Source organism: Mus caroli, chromosome X, assembly GCF_900094665.2.
Source record: "Mus caroli chromosome X, CAROLI_EIJ_v1.1, whole genome shotgun sequence".
Classification (NCBI taxonomy): domain Eukaryota; kingdom Metazoa; phylum Chordata; class Mammalia; order Rodentia; family Muridae; genus Mus; species Mus caroli.
In genome coordinates this window covers 88,406,121-88,425,130 of record NC_034589.1, presented here as the reverse complement: position 1 = coordinate 88,425,130, position 19,010 = coordinate 88,406,121, and the positions used below count along the sequence as shown (strand labels likewise).

Sequence of the window (19,010 nt, the reverse complement as noted above, 5' to 3'; positions counted from 1 at the left end):
GTTTCTCTGTGTAGCCCTGGCTGTCCTGGCACTCACTTTGTAGACCAGGCTGGCCTCGAACTCAGAAATCCGCCTGCCTCTGCCTCCCGAGTGCTGGGACTAAAGGCGTGCGCCACCACGCCCGGCCCTTAAGGTAATCTTTTGTTTGCATTTTGACTTTATCAGTTGATTGAATAGTGTGGATTTAATACTATGAGAGGGAAGGCAAGGGACCTGGCAGTTCTTGAGTGTGTTATTTGTAAGGAGAGCCATGCTTTAGTGCTTCCTCAGCAATGAACTGACCACATATCTAGTGGTGGTCCCATAAGATGCTATTGTCTAGTGACATTGTAGTCATCTTGTTCTGTATAAGCACCTTCTATGGTATTTGCACGATGACACTGCCTAATGGTACATTTCTCAGAGTGTGTCCCTCTCATTTATAGAAACATGACTATATTGTGCTGGATTTTTGGCTTAAGTTACTTCATTGTATGTTCATTAGCAGGACTTCGGTCCCAAGCCTGTCAAATTTTGACATACTTACAACTTGCACTACTCTGGCTCCTTTGTTTACCCTGGCCCCAGAGGAACCACTTTTCAGTGGGAGTTCAAAGCCCTTGCTCATTTTAGAGCCTTCCTAGCGTGTACTTTATTTAATGATCTCTTTTCTCCTCCTTCTTAAGCACAGATTGATTCCCCTTTTATTTTTAACATGTTGTGCACTGCAGATAAGTGACCTAGGTGGTGGAGTCCCGCTTCGAAAAATAGACCGTCTTTTTAACTACATGTACTCAACTGCTCCTCGTCCCAGCCTGGAGCCTACAAGAGCGGCGCCCTTGGTAAGCATGGCAAACTGCTACAGAAGAAATGGTCTTTAATATAGGCGTAGGGAGATGCCCATCTCCTCAGGTGGTTGTACTAGCCTTGCCTAAAACTGAGGATGTTTCCAGCGTGTTTCGGAGCAGAGGCACCTTTCTACCTTAGCTATTTAGTCTGTGAGGTGTTTGGACTGAGAGTGCTTTTCTAATTTATCCAAGAAACACTCCAAGCTGAGTGTTTCCCTCCCAAATACAGTGGGAAAAAGCTTTTCTCTGTGGTAAGACTGCTGCTGGAGAGCCACTTAGACTCTGCACTGCCCTCAGAGAGCTGGACATTACCCATGGCTGAGCAAAGGGCCAGTGGGAACGTACGGTTTCCGCTTAGTAGGAGAGATTTTAGAGCTGCCCTCCCTTGGAGGCCCAAGTCACCCACAGCTTTTGGGTCACCACTGTCCAATTTGTTCATATAATTAAAATATTTAATTATAAAATCATTGGAATTTTCACATTGAATAATGTAAGCACAAAATATGTAGTGATGTATGTATTTTCAGAGGTCTCTCTGTAGCACTCTAGAAATAACCTTGAGCCTTAATTCAGGCAGTGAGCATAGCCTCTGGTTACCATGGCAGCATTTCTTCCTGGGAGGGCCACACTTTCTTCCCCTGCTGAGTGTTTCTAATTGACAAACAACAATTGAACCCTTTGTTATTAAACACAGCAATATATCTATCAGTCTGCAAAATGGCTCAGGGTATAAATTAAGTTTCATTTTAAAGTCCTACCTGACTGATAAGCACATAAGATTATATTTTATTTGTATGAATAAAATCAAACACTTTACATTGTTATTTGAGGCAGAGTTTGTTAACTCAGCATGTGGAAGACTGAGGAAGTCATTTATACAGGATTCAAGAAAATTCATAAAAGATCAATTTGAAATAGTATTACCCTGACCGGGGTCTGGTACAAATTTTGCATCTTCCTCAGTTGTTTAAAAAGAATATGGATTGTCTATTGCACGTCTTTTTAAAAGAGCATCCTGAGGGTAGCTCTTTATGCCATGGTTTTCTTTGTGAAACAGAGGACTCCAGGAGACTGGTATTTATCCACCTTCCCATGAGGGAGAAAGGGTCAAAGCAAATGAATGGTAGAGCAGTCTGTGAGCTTTCTGGTATACTATTATGGCTGCTTTGGAAGAAATGCTTCCATCCACATCGCTCCCACTTAATAAACTATCCTCAACTTTAAAGTAGGTACACAGCTGTGCAGTTCTACAAACAGTTTCCTTTGCAAATGGCTTAGGGTTTTATGAATCTGGGCCTTCCTTCATATATTTTTAGTTGAACACATTTTAAACTTTTATGTGTGTATTTTGTGTGCCTGTATGTATGTATGTGTGTATGTATGTGCACCATTGCATGCCTAGTACCAGCAGAGATCAGAAGGGGACATTGGATCCTCTAGAACAGGAGTTACACATGGTTGTAACCACATGGGTTCTGGGAACGGAGCCTGGGTCTTCTGCAAGAGCAGCAAGTGCACTTAACTGCTAAGCCAACTTTCTAGCTGTGATGAGAGATTTAAACAATTGTAACTATTTGTGTGAGAGAAGGAGTGAGTTAGTGTGTGTGCATGCATTTTTATGAAGTTGAGGTCTGTCCCTTTACCTGTTTGTTGGTCCAAGATTGAATTCAGATTGTCAGGGTTGCCAGCAAGTACTTTGACCCACTCCACCGTCTCACCAGCACATGATCTAGTCTGTGGTGGTGGTTTCGAGACAGTCTGATGTCATCCAGGTGGGCTGATAGCTGGCTGAAGCTACAATGACCCCGAACTCTTGATCTTCCTGCTTGAAGAACAGAGCTGTGTGCCTCCTCAGTTTAGGAGATATTGGGGAATCGAATTGATGACCTTTGGTGTGGTCAGCTGGCACTCTACCCACCAAGCTACATCCCCAGCATCTGAAATGATCTTACTATACTCATGTAGTTATACGTCCCCAGTTTACCTAGGTAAGTTTATAGATGGTACCTTTTTACATTAGAAATGTTACTAGCCTATGTCCTATTTATGATACTGGACACATGATGTCTGTGTGCACTGTAAGGTGAGGAGCCATCCATCCATCCAGCCTATACATCTGTGCAGTAGAGACAAATGATACTTTTCCATGATGAGGTACAGCCTGAAAGCCACTGTTTTACACAGTAGGAAATGACTTATCGCATGGCACAGCCTCATCTCCATAGATCTGAATTTCATTTTGGGGGAGTATCTGCTATGCCTGTCAGCTCATGCTTTAGAAGGTCAGAAGACAACTCAGATTCGTCAGCAAATTGAACCATCCTACTAAGTTTGACTATGTGGTAGATACTGCATAGATATGGCATTTCTATTATATCATCGTTTTTATTCTTGTCTGTGACCTTTTGTTTAAAAATGTATATTGGCTGGCAGTTTGGTGACATTGAAATATAGGAAGGTACTAATTTCTTTCTAAAAATACCCATTCACTGTATCACCATACTGTAGCTTTTCTAGATCCTTAGGAAGGACCCTAAGAAGTATTTTCAGTGCTTTAATCTTATTGGTAAATTTCAACTCTTGCCTGGCAGTAGTAGCGCATGCCTTTAATCCCAGCACTCGGGAGGCAGAGGCAGGCAAATCTCTGTGAGTTTGAGGCCAGCCTGGTCTACAGAGTGTGTTCCAGGACAGCTAAGAATACACAGAGAGACCCTCTCTCACAAAAAATTTCAATTCTTGTGCTATTAATTCTTACTTTAGTCACGAGGGAAATCTGATAATGAAACCTGAAAGTGAATGTGGTTTTGTGTTGTCATCAGATCAAATTCCACTTGATGGATGTTTGCTTTTTAATATACTATTTTTAGTCTTTGAAAACTTGATACAACATACTCTGTATTTCAATCATTTTCACTCGCCATTGCTCCTCACAGATTGACTTCCTATTCCCTCTCCCTCCACTTCCCATCTTGTATCCTAGAAAGAAAGACAGACAGACAGACAGACAGACAGACAGGCACTGTCTTGCAGCAGACACCCTGATCTCTCAACAGTCCATCTACCCACCTTTCCAAGATGCTCTCTAATCCTTAAGTATAGGAATTGAGTTACAGGTTTGTCAACTGAGGACAGGCACCCAATGGCCAGTTGCTCTCTGCATTATGGCCAGTGTAACCTTCCATAATGGTCTCTGTCTGCTGCAAAAAGAAGTCTCTTTGTAAGGGACAAGAGCTACTTATCTACAGATATAGTAAGTACACTTGAAGAGTAACCCTTGGAGCTCAGGGTATTGTTCAGTTGGTAGGATCCTTGCCTGGTATGCATTAAGCTCTTGATTCTAAACCCCACTACTGCATAAACCAGGCATGGTGGTTCTATGCTTATAATCCCAGTACTTAGGAGGTAAAGGCAAGAAGATCAGGAGCTCAAGGTCAATCTTAGATCATAACGAGTTAGTTCAAGGTCAGCCTAGATACATGAAACCCTGTCTCAAAAAAAGATAGCCTGATTTTATGCTCATACATAGCTAAAATTTTACTTTAAAATGCTAAAATATAAAAATTAAAAATGACATTTTTTAACCCAAACTTGACAAGTGTTTTTTGCTTTTTGTTGTTGTTGGCTTTTTTTTTTTTAACTAGAGAATTTCGGTTATAGATTATAGACGCAGCATTAAAGAGATTGAGTTACTAATTCATTTGATTTAAATCCAAATCAGGGATTCATTTTAATCTTCTGTAAGTGGTCCCCTATGAAGCTTTGTACTAGTCTCATTCTATTCATTTTCTTTTCTTAATAGGCTGGATTTGGTTATGGCTTGCCAATTTCTCGTCTGTATGCCAGATATTTTCAGGGAGATCTAAAACTGTATTCCATGGAAGGAGTGGGTACCGATGCAGTCATTTATTTGAAGGTACTGTGTTTTGTTTCTGTTAGTATAAAGGCCTCTTGACTTTATAAATCTGGAAGTACCCATAACTAGTCAAGAAGAGTAATGTATCAATCTCTTACCTAGACATCAGACTTATGAAGCCATGGTATGTCTCACCCTGATTTTATGATCAGACATAACAAATCATGTAGCATAACAAATCATATGAACTTAAATTTTTACAACCATAGATCTAGTTTTTCAAAATTATATGTCCATTGAAAAACCTAGTTGTTGGAGAGATGGCTCGGAGGTTAAGAGCATTGGCTGCTCTTCCACAGGTCCTGAGTTCAATTCCCAGCAACTACATGGTGGCTCACAACCATCTGTAATGGGATCCAATACCCTCTCCTGGTATGAAGGCATACATGTAAGCAGAACAATGGATACATAATAAATAAATAAATAAATCTTTTAAAAAAAGAAAAAAGAAAAGAAAAACCTAGTTTAAAAGTAGGCAGATACCAATAATCTGAAGTCTTCTCGTCTTTTGCTTTAATTTCTCAAATGGTAAGAATTCAGTAATAATAATATGCTTATATAAAATTATCTATAGATCTTGAAATAAGTGAGGTAACCCAGACTCAGACAAATACCAAATGCTTGCTCTCATGAAGATCTTAGCTTTTTTAAAAATTTACTTTACATCCCACTGAAAAGTTTTGTGGGTGAGTGGTGTCTCGATCCCTCACTGAGGTTCCTGCCTGGCTACAGGAGGTGGCCTCTTTAGGTTCCATACCCCACTGCTATGAATCTCAGGTAAGGTTACCCTCATTGATTTGGGGGAGCTTCCCTTATCCAAAGTCTCTGGCACTTACTCTGTATGTCCCCTAACCCCCAACCATCAGTTGCAGATTTCCATTCATTCTCATGACCATCAGGCCATCTCTCCTGTCCCTCCCCACACCTGATCCTGATCCTCCCCATCCTCTCTCCCATGCAGTTCCCTTCCTCCATCTGCCTCTTATGACTATTTCATTCCTCCTTCTAAGTGAGTTCAAGCTTCCTCACACAGGCCTTCCTTCTTTTTTAAACTTCTTTGGGTCTTTGGAGTGTGACTATGGGTATCCTATATTTTATGGCTAATATCCACATATAAGTGAGTATATACCATGCTGGTGCTTTTGGGTCTGGGTTACCTCACTCAGGTTCCTCTCAAGTTCCATCCATTTGCCTGAAAAAAAACATGATGCCTTTGTTTTTAGTAGCTGAATAGTATCCCGTTTTGTAGGTGTACCTCATTTTCTGTATCCATTCTTCAGTTGAGGGACATCAGGGTTGTTTCCAGTTTCTGGCTATTATGAATAAAACTACTATGAACATAATTGAACAAGTGTCCCTGTGGTATAGTGGGGCATCTTTTGGGTATATGCCCAAGAGTGGTATAGCTGGGTCTTGAGGTAGAACTATTGCCAATCTTCTGAGAAACCACCAAATTGATTTCCAAAGTGGTGGTACAAGTTTGTACTTCCACCAGCAATAAAGCAATGCTCCCCTTGCTCTGCATCCTCGTCCTCACCAGCATGTGCTATCTCTTGAGCTTTTTATCTTAGCCATTCTGACTGCTGTAAAATGAAATCTCAAGGTTGTTTTGATTTGCATTTTCCTGATAACTAAGGACTTTGGGCATTTATTTAAGTGCTTCTCAGTCATTTGAGATTCCTCTGTTGAGAATTCTTTCTTTATTGGAGTCTAACTTCTTAAGTTCATTATATACTTTGGATATTAGCCCTCTGTCAGATGTAGGGTTGGTGAAGATCCTTCACCAATCTGTAGACTGCTGTTTTGTCCTATTGACAGTGTCCTTTACCTTACAGAAACTTTACAGTTTCATAGGGTTCAATTTATCAATTGTTGATCTTAGAGCCTGAGCCGTTGGTGTTCTGTTTTTGAAATTTTCTCCCAAACCAGTAGTAAATAGTTCAAGGCTATTCCTCACTTTCTCTATGAGATTTAGTGTATCCATCTTTATGTTGAAGTCCTTGATCCACTTAGACTTGAATTTTGTTCAGGGTGATGACTGTGGATCAAGTTGCATTCTTCTACCATGCAGTTTTTATCATTATTGCTTTGTAGTACAGCTTGAAATCAGGGATGGTGATTCCTCCCAAAGTTCTTTTATTATTCAGGAATGCTTTGGCTATCCTGGGTTTTTTGTTTTTCCATATGAAGTTGAGAATTGCTCTTTCAAGACCTATAAGACGTAGTGTTGGAATTTTGATAGGGATTGCATTGAATCTGTAGATTGCTTTTGGTAAGATTGCCATTTTTGCTACATTAATTCTACCTATCCATGAGCATGGGAAATCTTTCCATCTTCTGATATCTTCTTCAATTTCTTTCTTACTTGTTCTTGTCATACAGATCTTTCACTTGTTTGGTTAGAGTTATAAAAACAAGCTTGTGTATCTGTGTTCATAAGGAAATTTGATCTAAAGTTCTCTTTCGGTCTTAATCTTTGTGTGGTTTAGGTATTAGGGTGACTGTGGCCTCATAGAATGAGTTTGGCAGTGTTCCTTCTGTTTCTATTTTGTAGAATAGTTTGAGGAATATTGGCTCTTCTTTGAAAGTCTGGTAGAATTGGACACTAAAACCATCTAGCCCTGGGCTTTTTTTTTTTTTTTTGGTTGGAGACTTTTAATGCTTTCATTTCTTTAGGGGGCCTATGGCTGTTTAAAACGCTTACCTGATTTTGACTTAACTTAGTTAAATGGTGCCTGTCTAGAAAATTGTCCATTTTGTAAAGATTTTCAAATTTTGTGGAGTAGAGGCTTTTGAAGTAAGACCTAGTGGGGTTCTTTGAACTTCCTCAAAGTCTGTTGTTATATCTCCCTTTTCATTTCTGATTTTGTTTATTTGGATACTATCTCTCTGCCTTTTGTTTAGTTTGGCTAAGGGTTTATCTATCTTGTTGATTGTCTCTAAGAACCAGCTCTTGGTTTCATTGATTCTTTGTATTGTTTTCTTTGTTTCTAACCAATTGATTTTAGCACTGATTTTGATTATTTCCTGTCTTCTACTCCTCTTTGGTGTGCTTGCTTCTTTTTTTTTCTAGAGCTTTCAGGTATGCTTTTAAATTTCTGGCATGAGAACTTTCTAATTTGTATATGGAGGCACTTAATGCTTTGAACTTTCCTCTTAGCACTGCTTTCATTGTGTCTCATAAATTTGGGTATGTTGTACCTTCATTTTCATTAAATTCTAGAAAGTCTAATTTCTTTATTGAGTAGAAAGTTGTTCAATTTTCATGAGTATGTAGGCTTTCTTTTGTTTCTAGAGCTTTTGAAGTCTAGCTTTAGCTTTAATTTATGGTGGTCTGATAAGATACAAGACCTTTTCTCAATGTTCTTGGATCTGTTGAGGCTTGCTTTGTGACTGACTATATGGTCAGTTTTGGAGAAGGATGCAGGAGGTGCTGAGAAGAAGGTGTATTCTTTTTGGGGGGGTGAAATATTCTATAGATGTCTGTTAGGTCCATTTGATTCATAATGTCTGTTAGTTTCATTATTTCTCTGTTTAGTTTTTGTCCAGATGACCTGTCAATTGGTGAGAGTAGGGTGTTGAAGTCCCCCACTATTAATGTGTGGGGCTCAATGTGTGATTTAAGCTCTAGCAATGTTTCTTTTATAAATGTGGGTGCCCTTGTGTTTGGGACAGGATTAAGTTGTCATCTTGGTGAATTTTTCCTTTGTGAAATGTCCTTCCCTGTCTCTTTTGATTAATTTTGGTTGAAAGTATTTTGTTAGATATTAGAATGGCTACTCCAGCTTGTTTGCTTGGAAAACTTTTTCCCATCCCTTTACTCAGAGGTGATGTCTATCATTATTGTTGAAGTATGTTTCTTATATGCAGCAGAAAGATGGATACTGTTTTTTCATCCATTCTGATAGCCTTTGTCTTTTTATTGAGGAATTGACTCCATTGATGTTGAGAGATATTAATGACCACAGGTTGTTATTTCCTGTTATTGGTATGGTGTTTGTGGTGTGCGTGTGTGTGTGTGTGTGTGTGTGTGTGTGTGTGTGTGTGACAGTGACATGCATGTTTCCCTTGTTTTTGCTGGTGTGTAATTACTTACTTCCTGTGTTTTCTTGCATATAGTTAACCTTGGAGTTTTCCTTCTTGTATTTTCTGTGAGGCTGGATTTGTGGATAAATATTGTTTGAATTTGGCTTTCTCTTGAAATATTTTTTCTCCATCATCTATGGTGATTAAGTATTTTGCTGGGTACAGTAGTCTAGGTTGGGACCTGTGTGTGTGTGTGTCTGTGTTTTGTTTGTTTGTTTTTGTTTTGTTTTTTTGAGACAGGGTTTCTCTGTGTAGCCCTGGCTGTCCTGGAACTCACTTTGTAAACCAGGCTGGCCTCGAACTCAGAAATCTGCCTGCCTCTGTCTCCCGAGTGCTGGGATTAAAGGCGTGTGCCACCACACCTGCCTTGTGTGTATGCGTTTTTTAAAGAGGTTTCAAGATAACTGACCAGGCCCTTCTAGCTTTTAGAGTCTCTGTTGGAAAAATCAGGTATAATTCTGAGTTCTACCTTCGTATGTTACCTGGCCTTTTTCCCTTGTAGCTTTTAATATTCTTTCTGTGTACTATAGAAAACATAATAATCTGTTTTGATTATTATGTGCAGGGAGGATTTTCTTTTCTGGTCCAGTCTAATGGGTGTTCTGTAAGCTTCTTGTATGTTTAGATACATCTCTTTCTTTAGGTTGGAAACATTTTCTTCTATGATTTTGTTGAGAATATTTTCTGGGCCTTGGAGCTGGGACTCTTAACCTTCTTCTATTCCTATTATTCTTAAGTTAGGTCTTTTCATACTATCCCAGATTTCCTTGGTGTTTTGTGTCAAGAATCTTATCTTTTCTTTGACTGAGGTATCGATTTCTTCTATTGTATCTTCTACACGTGAGATTCTCGCTTCCATCTCCTGTATTCTGTTGGCAATGCTTGCATCTGTAGTTCCTGTTCTCTTCCCTAGGTTTTCCATCTCCAGAATTCCCTCAGTTGTGCTTTTTGTATTGCTTCTATTTCTACTTTCAGGTCTTGAACAGTTTTATTTATTTCCTTTACCTGTTTAATTTTATTTTTCTTTATGTCTTTAAGGGACTTATTTGTTTCCTCTTTTAAAACCTGTACCTTTTTATTGTATTTTCCTGTATTTCTTAAAGGGGTTTGTTCATTTTCTCTTTAAAGGCCTCTATCATCTTTATAAGATTGGATTTAAGGCCATTTTCTTGTGTTTCCATTGCATTAGGATATCCAGGGCTTGCTGTAGTAGGATAGCTGTGCTCCAGAGGTGTCAAATTGCCCTGACTCTTGTTGATTATTTTCTTTCTAGGACCTTTAGCCATTTGGATGGTTTTGGTCCCTAGATGTTCTTGTAGTAGGTATTAGGAGGGGGGTGATCCTCAGTAGTCCTGGTATGGCAGGCCTCTGATGGGTATCCTTGGGCTGTGTAGTTCCAGATCAGCAGGTCTGTGTGGTTCAGGATTTGCAGGAATGGTGAAGGTGCAGGAATGCTGAATACAGAGAGGTGGTGGGAGAATGGACGTCCACTGGGTGTAATAGACTGTTCAGGGCAGCTTGGGTGTCTCAGAGGACTCAACAGAGATGGGTGGGGGAAGGGAAGCCAATCTGCAGACTCCAGGATCCTCAGGTCTGTTGGAGGTGGGGGGAGAATCAGACCTTGGCTTTTAATTTGTGTATATATGTACATATGTGGAAATGAGCATCCAGACAGGTCACAAAACTATAATGAGTTCCACGAGATAAAAGAAAGGTTTTGGAGGATGGAGGAAGAGAGAATAGAACATAAAAGCAGAAACTACTAGAGTTGAAAGGAGGGGATGCAGGGGACAGATGTGGAGATGGAAGAGAAGAGCTGGAGGGGAGGGAAATCAGCAAAAATGTGTTATAGATAAAAGTTCCTTAATGGAACATATTACATTGTACATTCATTTTTAAAAATCAATAAAATCATAATAATAGCCATTTAAAATGTTCATCTAGTAACTAAGGTTTGTATAAACTCAGTTTTTCTCATTTGTTGGTGGTGTTAGATTTCTATTTCTGAATTCTAGAATCTTGGTATACTTACTATTTCAATAGTTAAGAGAGCATACAGTGATATTTAAAAGCTTCAAAGGAGAAAGTGCAATGTTTCACTGCTGGCACTAAGCTATCCTTCTCTTCACAAGGTACTGGGGTTTTGTTTCTTACGGATGCTCCTAGAGTTGATATTTATAGGGGCTTGGGATGTAGCTCAGTCAAACAGATTGTGCCTAACATGTACAAGGCTTTGGGTTCCATTCCCAGTATCACAAAGGCAAACCAAACAAGCAGAAATCTAATAGAGGAGCCGAGTGTGGCAGCACACATCCTTAAGGGTGCTCAGCACATGGATGACAGAAGCAGGCTAACCTGCTTTGTGTAGAAAGTTCCAGGCCAGCCAGGGATACATAGCTGAGACCCTGTCTCAAAAGCATAGAAACATAAAACATCTGTAATAGAGTTTATTCTACACTTATAAAATAGATTTAAAATCGAATTCGAAAGACATTTCAGCAGGCTAGTTTTGTTTCCCAAGTTTGGAATCTATCCTGCAGAACCTTCCACATTGAGTCATGTGGAACTGGCTCATTCTTTTTACCGGAGGCATAGTTGATTGCTGGAAATGAAATCACAGTTGTAGTAGTCATTTAGATGTATATCTCAGTGATGGGCTTTGTTTGCTTGCTTTGGTGCTGGAGATGAAGGCCAGAGCCTGCTGCATGGCACTAGGCATGCTCTCTACTACCACTGAGCTACATCCCCAGCCCATAAATGATGTGATGTTTAATGGCACTTGATGGCAAATGTTATTAAGTCTAGTGTGAATAAGACTTTATTTCTTCTTGGGCTCTTTTTGGGCAACAATTGCCTCTTGAACAAAAATGATTGATCTTAACACACACTGTCAACACTATTGAGTATCTCAAAGCAGTAGTAACTGAATTACAATATATTGTGTTCCTGTCATATTGTTTCAGTATTGATTTTGAGTGAGTGAGTGAGTAAATTATTTCATTTACAAAGGGTTCAGGATATTTTTCCTGGTTAGTCTAGGTAAATCTATAAAATAAATGTTAATATTTCAAAAATAAAGATATGGTTACTGGTCTTTAAAGGGGTAAAATCTGTGAGTTTCATGTGAGAAAAATAGTATCCTAGATCTTTGGTGTATGTATTTTTTTTGTAATAGGCCCTTTCAAGTGAATCCTTTGAGAGGCTGCCAGTTTTCAATAAGTCTGCATGGCGCCATTACAAGACCACTCCTGAAGCTGATGACTGGAGCAATCCCAGCAGTGAACCAAGGGATGCATCAAAATACAAGGCTAAACAGTAAGAAACCACTTCGATTTCCATTATAAAATATCTGATTTGTCTCCAGAAAGTACCAGGCAGACAATTGAACAGTATTTTACACCATGTATTCTCTGTGGCTTCATCATTGGAAAAGCAAAGTGATCCTTAGAAAAAAGAATGCTCAGAGAAGGACTTTTATGCTGAAAAGGAGAACAAGAATTGGGTAGCTAGAATAATCATGTAAGTGGAATTCCCTCGGTCCTAGGAATCCTTGTACTTCAGAGGGATTGACAGTAAATAAGGGTTTATTCTATTGTGAATGTTTTAAAACAATTAAGTTTTCAGTTTATTGTCAGTCTTAGAAATATGGTGAGAATTTTTGTGGGTTAAAACTGGAAAATGAAACTAAATTTAATCAAAATGTAGTTAATTCACACAGCAAAATATTATTTAGTCTTTAAAAAGGAGATTCTGATGCATGCTTCAATGTAGATGGATCTTGAAGTCTTATTTGATGAGGAACAGGCCATACTTAAGTGCAAATGATTACATTGCACTTTTATGAGATACCTAAAGTGACTGTTTCAGAGTCTGAAGGTAGATGGTTGGATGCCATGGCTTCATGGGAGGCAGAGCAGGGAATTGTTAATGAATACAGACTTTCTGTTTGTGGTGATGAGAAAGGTCTTGGTATAGGTAATGGTGATGCTTGTGCAATGGTATGAATATGCCCAAGCCACCAAACTTTTCACTTAAAAGTAGCTGATGGTAGGCTCTCTATAATGTATCGTTTATCACAGTAAAATATTAAAAATGAAAAGTTGCTGCTTACAGAACAGCTTTCACTGTTTTATGTTAGTAAGGAAAATAATCTAGTCTTTAGTTTCCAATTTTTCAGTTTAAAATTATCTTTTCTCAATTTGTGTGTTAAAAAAACCAAAACAACAGAAAAATCCAGGAAAAATGAAGTAAAAAGAAAGGAAAAGCTGGGTGGTGATGGTGGCACACCCCTTTAATCTCAGCATTTGGAAGGCAGAGGCAGGTGGATCTCTGTGTGTTCAAGGCTAGCCTGGTCTACAGAGGGAATTTCAGGACAGTCAGAGAAACCCTGTCTCAAGAAACCAAAATAGGGGGAAAAAAGAAAGTAAAACCTCCAATATTTTACAACTCAAACATTGCTATGGGTATAGCTTTGTGTATATTATTTTAGATAATTTGTGAGTTTGAGGCCAGCCTGGTCTACAAAGTGAGTTCCAGGACAGCCAGGGCTATACAGAGAAACCCCATCTCGGAAAAAAACCCAAAAACCAAAACCAAATCAAACAAACAAACAAACAAAAAAAGTGCTAGGATTGGAAGACCATGTCAGAAAACATCCTCACCTTCATTTGTTTAGTTCATTTCTGAAATGCCATTTAGTTTATTCCTTCTTACCATATTTGGTAGAAATCAAAAGTTGTTAAAAAGACTCTCAGTGGAGCTTTTTAATGCTATTTTGCTGGAACATTCCATCAGTACTGTTGTAGAATTCCATGTTTAGAGTCATGATTTCTGCTTGAACCATTATTAGTGATGGTATGGCTAGCCCATAATTTAGGTGATGGCTGGTCCCTGTTGAGGAGGCTCTCAAGCTTCCTAATGCTCTGACCCTCACGTGAGCTTGGTGACCTCCACCTGGAAAGTTATTTTTGTTTATACTTCATAACTATTTTGCTACTGTTATGAAACATAAATATCTGTGTTTTCTGATGGTCCTAGGTGACCCCTGTAAAAGGGTCATTCATTACCCTGGGGGCTGTGACCCTCAGGTTGAAAACCTCTGCCTTAAAGGATAGGACACAAGTTTCTTGCATTGTGTTTTTAAGCATTGTAGATTTAAATGTGTTTTATTATTTTATACATTATACTCACTGAGCACTTTGTTATTGAAGTATATAACATATAGTAGGAATGTCTACAAATCCTAAGTCTATGACCTCATACACGTTTACATCTCTACTTTTGATACCCTGGAAGACTCATTTCTAGCCAGATTGTTCTCTTTTCTCTACCATAGATGTCTTCTGACCTTCACTGGAGGTGTTTTTAAAACACAAAACAAAAACCACATGTAAATATGTCCCCTTGTCATCTTTGCCCACTGTGAAATCCATTCATGATATTGCATATGGCAGTCACTGTACTTTTTGTTGCTTAAGATGGCACACTTTTAGATAGTGGGAGTTATTTTGAACTTGATTTTCTGTGTTCCATTGACCACAGTGTGTTAATTTTTTTAAAGTTGTCCTACTTTATTGTCCAGCATTTATCCTAAGATCAGCCGGGCGTGGTGGCGCACGCCTTTAATCCCAGCAATCAGGAGGCAGAGACAGGCAGATTTTTTAGTTCAAGGCCAGCCTGGTCTACAAAGTGAGTTCCAGGACAGCCAGGGCTATACAGAGAAACCCTGTCTCGAAAAACAAACAAGACAAAATTATCCTAAGATCATCTTCCACCCTCTGTGCTCCTATCCCGAAATCAGCCATTTTAGAGTTCTTTTTAACAGGTATTAGAGAGCCTGATCTTGGAGGATAGGGGTGCACATTTCACCTCTTCTAAGCCCCTTTTCTGGATAAAGGTTCTGAATATGCCCCTATATGTGTATGTATATACCCATATACCTAAGTTCATATTGATAGTTTCATTCTATTTTATTTAACTTTGATTATTTCTCTCTAATTTTTTCTTATATATATTTTTTTCTTTATATATAATGTTTTTATATACTTCTTAACATACAAACCTTGATTCTTAAAATCTTTAACATGACAGAACAGTAATATTTATGGGCAAATATACTTTATATACCTTTGCAATTTTATAACAGTATGGTAAATGCTGGTGTGTTCTAATGAGCGGCGTAAAGAGTAAAATAGATAAGATAGATAAAAGAGTTATCTGCACTGCAGCTTTACCTTCCTGCAGAAGAAAGCCATGGTGGAGCTCCATGCAACTCCTCTCAAAACAGGACCTTTAAAGGGATTAAGTCATTCACCATCAGTCAGATGATAGGATCAGGACCATTATCCCCACTGTCCACAGTGGCTGCTTCTTTTTCCCAAGGAAGAGTTGTGCTCTGACCTGCTACACAAGGCTTGATTGTATCGCTTTCTCTTGGACACACAGGCACACAGGCACACATGCACACATACAGAGAGAGGGAGAGGGGAGTGTTGTGAGTGTTACCATTCTCAGCCAGGGACAAGCAGATTAGCTTGAAAGCCGTATCAGATCAGTTTACTCCAGTCCCATTTTCAGTCTGTATGTAAAGCCAAGTATCTTGTTGGACATCAGTGGGAGGCAGAGGCAGATGGATCTCTCTGACTTTTAGGCTACCCTGGTCTACTTAGCCAATCCCAGGACAAGTAGAGTTACATAGTGAGACCCATAGTAAATAGCTTAATGTATTGGGTGCTAATTAAAAATCAGTCCTACTTTCCAGCATGTTTTCAAACAAATTTTACAAAAAAACAAAACAAAAACCTAAAGTAGTGAGCTTGGTAGTTTAAAATTGTTAAACTCTATCAACAGAACAAGAGAATACATGCTCAGGAAAGGTACCTGAATGGGACCATCGGGGCTTCTGTGGAAAGATGGAGTCTCTAGCTAGTTTGTAAAGCAGCAGGTTTTTTTGAGATATGATTCTCATACCACACAGTTTGCTCTTTTGAAGCATACAGCTAAATTGCTGGGGCTATTCAACATTTACAACCCTCACCACTGTTTCAAATTGAGACTTTCTCGGGCAAAGAAGAAGGCCCATATGCATTAGTAGCCACTTTATAGTTTTAATACATTTTTCTTTGGTCTTTTGAAACAGTTTTTCTCTACATAACCCTGACTGTCCCAGAACTCACTGTTATTCCAGACTGGCCTCTAACTCAACAAAGATCCAGCTGTCTCTGTCTCCTGAGTGCAGGGATTAAAGGCATATGCCACCACACCTGGCTTCTAATAAAAATTTTACTTGAGAGAACAAAACTGTTGTAAAGTTTACATATATAATAGAATGCTACTTTTTCTGGAGTAACTATCGAAAATAATTCTGAGTCAAGGCAAAGGTTTTGGAGTTATTACTGTAAATGTTCTGAATAAATTTTGGTTAAAATAAAGGAGACTATACTCATGAGCTCTCTGGATCCTTTTCTTTATAGGGACAAGATCAAGAGTAATAGAACTTTCTAGAAAGCTGAGTGCTGTCTCTGAAGTCTCTGAAGAAAGAATACCTTCTGCAAGTCAACCAGAGACTTCTACCAACTCTTAACTGTGGCACCATTGTTATCCTAATGTTTAGTTGCTTTCTTTATAATGGCTCACTATGTCCATGGACCCCTTCCCATAGTCGTTCCCATGGTATCTTCCACTAAAGCTTGAGCAATTTTTCATTGTGTCTTGCTGTGGCATCATTAGCACCCGTCACAAAAGAGTACAGAACATCCTAGCGCTCTTGTACCCTGTGTTCCATATCTTGTTATGGAGTTTAGTGTCTGAAGTCTTCCCAGCATTCTGAGCTCATTCCAGATACAAACCTCCAGCTACGGCTTGGGCAGTGGGACTCATCAGTGGAGCTCATCTTGAAAACTCAGTACCAGGGTTCCTCCTGTCCCATCCATATACATCACCCTTCACTCTCTGATTTGGACCTTTGTGCCCCCTTCAGCTGGCTGGGTTCTCATTATGAGGTGTGGTACTTGGATGTTAGAACCTGTCCATCTGTATCAATTTTATTTTAAAGTTCATTTGCTTACTTCTGTTCCATTGATTAAAGCACTCTAAACATTGTCTTGGAATTTCTCACTTAACACCTTGGTTTGAAAGATTTTTAAGTGAAAAACCACCTGCTAATCTATTCAGACTACAGAGTGGGAAGTGCAGGTGTATGTTTACATGAAAGCTCCACTATGTTTGTTTGCCATATGAAATTCCTCTTAGGAACCAGAAGTTCCTGTGTCATGTAACAGATTCACTGTAACAGAGATTGTCACATTTTCAAAAATGTTATAAGCCTTGATAATTTTCATTGTCATTACTTTCACCAGTTTTAGAACTGCCCACTCAATCTGACTTTTTCTTTATTTCTTTTGTTTTGTTTTTCACAATCGGGTCTCACTGTGTAGCCCTGGCTGTCCTGGAACTCACTCTGTAGACCAGGCTGACCTCAGACACACAGAGATCCGTCTACCTCTGCCTCCTGAGTGCTGGGATTAAATTCGTGCTCCACTACCACCTGGCTCTCAATTTGTTAAACGTTAGAAGTAGGACTTAGCAGAGGTCTTGGGGTGAGAGAAGAGAAATGATGTGCTATTTATCCTTAACAATAGAGGCTATCTGAGAGTCTGGATTCACACCAATACCTAGCCTATTCAACTCCCTGCTATGTGTTTCTCTCTTCACTATATTTTTCCCCGTATATGCCATCCACGCTGACTTCTAGTATCGTTTACTATATGTATGAATGTTTCTGTGCAGTTATCAGTGTTGAATCTAGATTTAGTTTTCGTTTGTAGCCAGGCATGGTGGCAAACACCTGCAATCTCAGTTCTCCAGATCTTGAGATAGGAGGATCATGATCATAGCCTGAGCTATGTACCAAGACTCTGCTTAGAAAGGTTTGAACGTGTGTTCATCATTACTCCTTTCTCATTAGTGCTGTAGCAATGTAGTCCTCCCCACTGCCTCCACAGTGAAGGGCTCTGCCACGGAAGTTTGCTCTGACTTAGCCAGACTTGGCTCAATTGTAGGTCTCTTTGAATTGCACACCATCTGATTTTCTTCCATTTCCTTGTATTACCTGAGTCCCTCGTGGCTCCTTTTGTCTTTATAAAGACCTCATTGCAAAGCTGACATGTAATTCGTCAAAAAATGTTGATAAAATCCAAAGAGACTGATGAGAGAGACTCATCAGTCACAAGTCTAAGTCGTCTTAAGTCGGTGTCTTGAAGGTTATGCTGTGTGACCATTTTCCTATGATGGAGAAGCTGTGAAAATAGTTACATTTAAAGACCTTGACTACCTTGTAAGCACCAGACAGTATGTCCATATCTTCCTGAGTCTGTTTCCAACCATCCTTCTTTACATTTGCAAGTTTGAGCATGGGAGAACAACCGGTTCATATTACGGTTACCTTGCTTCAGCACCGGTTGGTTTTGTTGTTTAAGGACTGTCTGTTGATTGGTTTGCTTCCACAACAGATGCCACAGAAGGGTTGGGTATTGTGTAGAAAAACTTTGTCATATTCTTTGTCCTTTTGAAAAGCCAGCTTTTGTTTAAAGGTCTTAAGATTTAATCCACAGTTCTCTAATATTCTTGGGCTTTACTCATGTCTGTCTAAGCCTGGTGCATTCCAGCCATTCCTGTCTTTGTGTCATCAATAATTTAACCTCAGCCCCAAAACAGTCATAAGAGGAGTTTCAGGGACATCCTGCATTCTCAAAGTTTATTCTTCCCTTGACTCATTTATGTATCCTCTCTGCTGGCAGTGATGAGCCTTTGAGCTCTATGAATTTCTACATATATTACAGATTGATGTTGACCACTTTTCAGCTGAATTCTTCGCCATTTCTCTGTAATGCCCTTCCGTTTATACTTTCGTTCTGTTTTATGTATTTGGGGAGCTGTGTATACTATTTGAAGCAGTACCTGGCACACAGTAGGTACTTAATATGTATGTGTTCAGTCAAAAGGGTGAAAACCAATAGAAGTTTACAATGGCTGGTGTGGAAACCTCTTTCTGAGTTCTTCAGATATCCGCGACTTGAAATTGGTAATGATTGATGTCAAGAGCTGGAGCAGTACTGAATTTCTTTTTATAGTGCTAAAAGACGGCTTTAAAAATGTGGAGAAGTGACAGGAATCAGAAATGGATC

General features: G+C 39.2%; 1 protein-coding gene across 3 annotated transcripts in view; it reads left to right on the top strand.

Moving 5' to 3' along the window:
- Pdk3 (pyruvate dehydrogenase kinase 3) overlaps positions 1-16,934 on the top strand; it is a 68,040-nt gene extending 51,106 nt beyond the window's left edge. For all 3 annotated transcript variants that reach the window (XM_021153144.1, XM_021153143.1, XM_029473478.1), the window contains 4 exons: positions 711-821; positions 4,627-4,740; positions 12,002-12,141; positions 16,299-16,934. In XM_021153144.1, coding sequence (XP_021008803.1) covers positions 711-821; positions 4,627-4,740; positions 12,002-12,141; positions 16,299-16,329 — 396 coding nt within the window. In that variant the 3' untranslated portion in view covers positions 16,330-16,934. The remainder of the gene's footprint in view (positions 1-710; positions 822-4,626; positions 4,741-12,001; positions 12,142-16,298) is intronic.
- Positions 16,935-19,010: the final 2,076 nt, after the last annotated feature.